The following is a 4998-nucleotide window of genomic DNA, read 5'->3' as shown; positions in this document are numbered from 1 at the left end:
ATGCCGAAACGAAAAGCAAATTCATTGCCAGCACAAGTAAAGGCTGTGAGAAGTGCCCGGTTACACACTCAGAGACCACTTGGCAGACCGGATATAGTTCGCTGCTTCCAAGTCACAGTCAGTTCTACCGGAGGTGGAAACACAATGTCAAGGCACCGTATTAGAAGACCAACAGCAGCATGATAATGGTAATACTGTTGTTTTTTTTCCTTCAAACATTGTCAAGTCTTGTGGTACTAATATGTTAGCCGCTAACGTTAAAGAAAGTATAAAGGGAAAAATATGGAATAATCAATTCATTGAGCTGCATGACCTGCTGCAAAATAATATTAAACCAGAACAGAAATTACATGTAGTCAATGCTGAAATAATCATTTCGGAGAAAAGTAAACACTCCGATAAGACACTAGAAAAGGATCGAAATCTTGGTCGGATGCATTTGTTATTTTTATTTACATATACATACAGAAATTTCCTAATGAAATACATAACCTTCTGCAGTATTTAGCCAATATAAGGCTTGCTGCCTCACAAGACACGACGGTTGGGCAAATTATGACAGACAATTTTCGTTTAAAGAAATCTATACATGATGGTAATTGGATGGCATTCCATAGACCCGGAGCTTTGGCTCCTATCCATGAAACCGCTACAACATAGGGTAGTAACGACAATAATGTAAATGCAAAAAAGTGTTTTCAGTACAATAATTTTGGAACTTGCACAAGACCTAAATGTCAATTGACAGCCATACCTGCTTAAGGTGTCAAGCATGCAGCGGCCATGATAACGTGCCCGTCCAGTTCAGCGGTTTTTTACCGTTGCAAAGGCAGCGGTTTAACCGTTGCAAAGGTTCATAAACGCCTGTTAATTTTTCGGGTGGCCTAATCGTCCAGTCAGGACCCCCATATCTGGTGTTCATTTCAGGAGCCAGTTATCACCAAGAACATATTATACCGGGAAACCAAGGCCCTGGAAGGTTTATGGGACCTAGGCAAAACCCCAATCAACGTTAATAATGTAAAGCACGAAACTTGCAAAAATATCCTAATCAGTCTGATGCTTCGTTTCCTTCTAAATGGTTTTCAATATGGTTTTAATTTGGTATTATAAAGGTCCAGGATTCCTATATTCTCAACAAACTTAACTTCAGTTAAACATGATCTTAGACGATGCTAAAACTTTAACTTCACGAATATCGCAAACTTGGTAGAATCACAGGTCCATTACGTTACCTCCTTTACCTAATCTTAGGATAAATCCTGTCGGTCTCGTCCCAAAGCGGACCGGTGGATTTCGTCTGATTACAAATTTGTCATTTCCGGCTGGTATCAGCGTGAATGATTACATTGACCCAGATTATAAGCACGTGACATATTCTTCGTTTGATAATGCTGTAAATATGGTTCAAAAACTTGGAAAATGTGCATTTATGGCGAAAGCCGATATTTCGTCAGCATTTAATTTGTGCCCAATTTGGCCAGGCGATTTTGATTTGCTTGGCATTAAATCAGATGAAGGGTATTGGATACAAAAAACATTACCAATGGGAGCGTCTTGTTCCTGTTTCATTTTCGAAAAATTTTCAACTTTTATTGAGTGGTTGGCCAAAAAGGAAGCAAAGTCTGATTATTATGATCATCTTTTAGATGATTTCATTATGATGCATAATTCGTTCGATAACTGTCAGTTTCTCATGTTAAATTTTTTAGAAGTATGTGCACGCCTTAATGTTCCATTAAGCAAAGACAAATGGGAGGGTCCAGTAAAAATTATTACGTATTTGGGTTTGGAGATTGACGCGTGCGAACAAATGATACGCGTACCGCAGGAAAAAATTGATAAAGCAAAATCGGCATTATTATCTTTGATTGAAAGTAAAAAGGTTACGCTGCAACGGCTGCAAGCGCTTACCGGTTTGTTAAACTTTTTAGCTAAAGCGTTACCGTCTTGGACAGCATTTATTCGCAGGTTCTATGATAGAATGTCGAAAGTGAAAAAATCATTTCACTTTGTTAGGGTCTCTAAGGATATGAGAGACGACGCTTATACTTGGTTACAATTTCTTGAAGAGTTTAACGGTACACGAATATTTAATGAGTCCGAATGGTTTGAAAATGACGTTCTTGAGTTATATACGGACGCTGCTGGAAACAAAAATATGGGATGCGGTTGTTATTTCAATGGCTCATGGTCTGTATTTAAATGGCCCCAAACCTGGGAGGAAAACATATTTAAAGACATTACATATTTAGAACTTATTCCAATCCTTCTAGCGTTACATATCTGGGGTCGGTTGCTAGAAAGGAAAAAGATAATATTAAGGACTGATAACGCTGCCCTTGTTGATATTCTGAATAAAAAATCATCAAGGAACAAGAATGTCATGGTACTCATACGTTCTTTAGTCTTGATAACTCTCAAGAGAAATATTCAAGTAAAAGCAAAGCACATTCATGGTAAACGTAACAAAATTTGTGACTCTATTAGTCGTTTTCAGTGGCAAAGACTTCACAGACTTCTGCCGGACTCCGCGTCAAGGACGCCATGCTTGATCCCGGACTCTTTCCTTCAGACATTGCGCTTGAACGTGAAGTAGATAGGCTTATATATGCATCTTTGGCAGACAGCACTCGCAAGTCTTACCATTCAGCCGTATCGGCGTTTGAAGCTTTTTGCATAAATCTTGGTTTAAAACACATTTGGCCACCAAACGTTGACGTAATATGTCAATATGTAGCATTCATGTCTTTAAGACAATTTTCGTTCTCACATGTGAATATCCACTTATCGGCTATTAGTTATATCAACAAAATAAGTGGTTCTGTTGACAATACAAAACAATTTATCGTAAGAAAAATGGTCGAAGGTTTGCGACGAGTTAAGAGAAAAAACGATACAAGAGACCCAGTCACACACGATATCCTTGAGAAAATCATTCAAGCATTACCATTAATTTGTAGGTCTAAGTTTGAGTCTCTATTATTTGCAGCAGCATATTCATTAGCATTTATAGCGCTGCTCAGAGTAAGTGAGTTTACTCTCCCAGGCAAGAGATCAAAAAAGCCGGTGCTTCAGTTCGAGGATGTAACAATCTCGGATACTTGTTTACGGTTGATAATAAAATCTTCAAAAACTGATCAAAGGTGTAATGGTTGTTCTATCGCTATTCCAATAGATCCCCAGAATAGATTCCGTGTAAAGCATATAAGGGCATATATATATTACCGTCAAACTTATGGGTGTCCACTGTTCTGTCATTTTGATGGTTCCCCATTAACCAGTTTTCAGTTCAATGCAGTATTAAGAAAGACTTTGAGTTTTATCGGTCTTGGTACAAAGACTCTCAAGTCACATTCCTTCAGGATTGGCGGGGCCTCAAAAATGTTCAAAGACGGGTGTTCAATCAATGAAATCAAAATAAGAGGTAGATGGCGTTCAGGTGCTTATAAAACATATATCCGCTAATCCATGCTGTCGCGAATGCTTTGTAAATTCTGATTTATGATGTGTTATATCAGTGTGGGTTTTATTTTGAAAATTTTCTTTTTTAATTATCCCACCATTCTTATTGACTGATTTATTATAAAAGGTTTAACTGTACCTCCATCGTGCTCTGTCACTTGCATGCACATATCATTTATTTTTTTATAAGCATTCACATATGTATAAAAATGTTTAAATTGAATACAATTATCAAAAACGTATATGTATATATATTATATACATTAACTGAAACAATGATAAATATAGATATAAGATTTATGTTGTGTATATACGTTGGTACATGATGTTTACCAAGTTTGTTCGTTTATTTGTTCGTGTCTAAAGGATCTGCCAAATGACCTTGTTATGGTCCGGCGATCTGTTTTAAGTTTAATTTGCAATAACAGTGATGCCCAGCGGTTTTGGCTTCGTTACCGAGTCAATTTCGCAATTTTTAAAATCTGGATGGAATATGATTGCATCTTTTAGCTATTAATTACTTACTGTCTGTTCCCGATATGATATTTAAAGTATAGGCAAGATTTTAGACCAATTCATTGTTATCCAATTTGGAAGCAACCCTTTAGTCGGTGAGTTTATTATCAAATTTAATAATACTGATATAACATGGATACAACCGTTTTCTCACAGTAGTTAAGACCCCAAAATAACAAAATTATTTACTAGTTATTAATCCTTCAGCTTTACAGCCCTAGGGAATTCATCTATAACAATGGTGTGATTTCAGGTAACACATATAACAACATATTTCATGTATGGGTGTGTGGTTCGTCGCTGGTCACTGGGGCATCGAATCGGGCCTCGGAACGCCCTGACGGACAAAACATTGGGATGGAGAATTTATGGGTGAAGGTTACATGGTTAGGTGGTTAGGTATGGGCGGGATGAGGGTACACCATTTAAAGGAAACGGTAAGTTACCATCTTCAGTTTAATCCGAAGCCTGATATGCTGATCATTCATTGTGGGGGAAATGACATAAGGTGCCAAGATAGACCCGGCCTAGAACTCAGTTGGAAACTTAAAAAATGTATTTTTGACGGTTATGACGATTACGACCTAAACGGTGACATTGAAAGTATCCAACAAAAGTTGCCAAATTGTAGAATGATATATTCACAAATTTTACCACGTTTAACATGGCGTTACTATGCAAATCATCGGGAAATAGCCAATCGAATTAGAAAAAGGGTGAACAGTTGTTTTTGGAGCTTATACTGTTAAGAAAGGTGGGGGTTACATTAAATATCCAAACATAACCGAAGACCCTAGGTTTTTTTCTGACGGCACGCACCTTAGCTCTTTAGGTTATGACATCATGCTAAATACAATTGGGTCAGCAATATATTCATTCAAATGTTTAGGAAATTCTACATATCCTGTTTCATAATAAGTGCATAACATAGCACATATGTTGTTTTCTTTGTTTACAAACTATATCATATGTACGACTTCTTTGTGCGAACATTGTCATGGCTGGAAATTCATCCTA

At 37.2% G+C, this 4998-nt stretch overlaps 1 protein-coding gene across 1 annotated transcript; it reads left to right on the top strand.

Moving 5' to 3' along the window:
- Nucleotides 1-2599, top strand: LOC132725036 (uncharacterized). Its single transcript, XM_060710025.1, has 2 exons — nt 1-152; nt 1255-2599. Exons 1-2 carry the CDS (start codon nt 1-3, stop codon nt 2597-2599), a joined length of 1497 nt encoding a protein of 498 aa, XP_060566008.1.
- The last annotated feature ends 2399 nt before the right edge of the window (nt 2600-4998 follow it).

Source organism: Ruditapes philippinarum, unplaced genomic scaffold, assembly GCF_026571515.1.
Source record: "Ruditapes philippinarum isolate M1 unplaced genomic scaffold, ASM2657151v2 ctg5474_1_1_1_1, whole genome shotgun sequence".
Classification (NCBI taxonomy): domain Eukaryota; kingdom Metazoa; phylum Mollusca; class Bivalvia; order Venerida; family Veneridae; genus Ruditapes; species Ruditapes philippinarum.
This window is presented reverse-complemented; position numbering and strand designations above follow the sequence as displayed.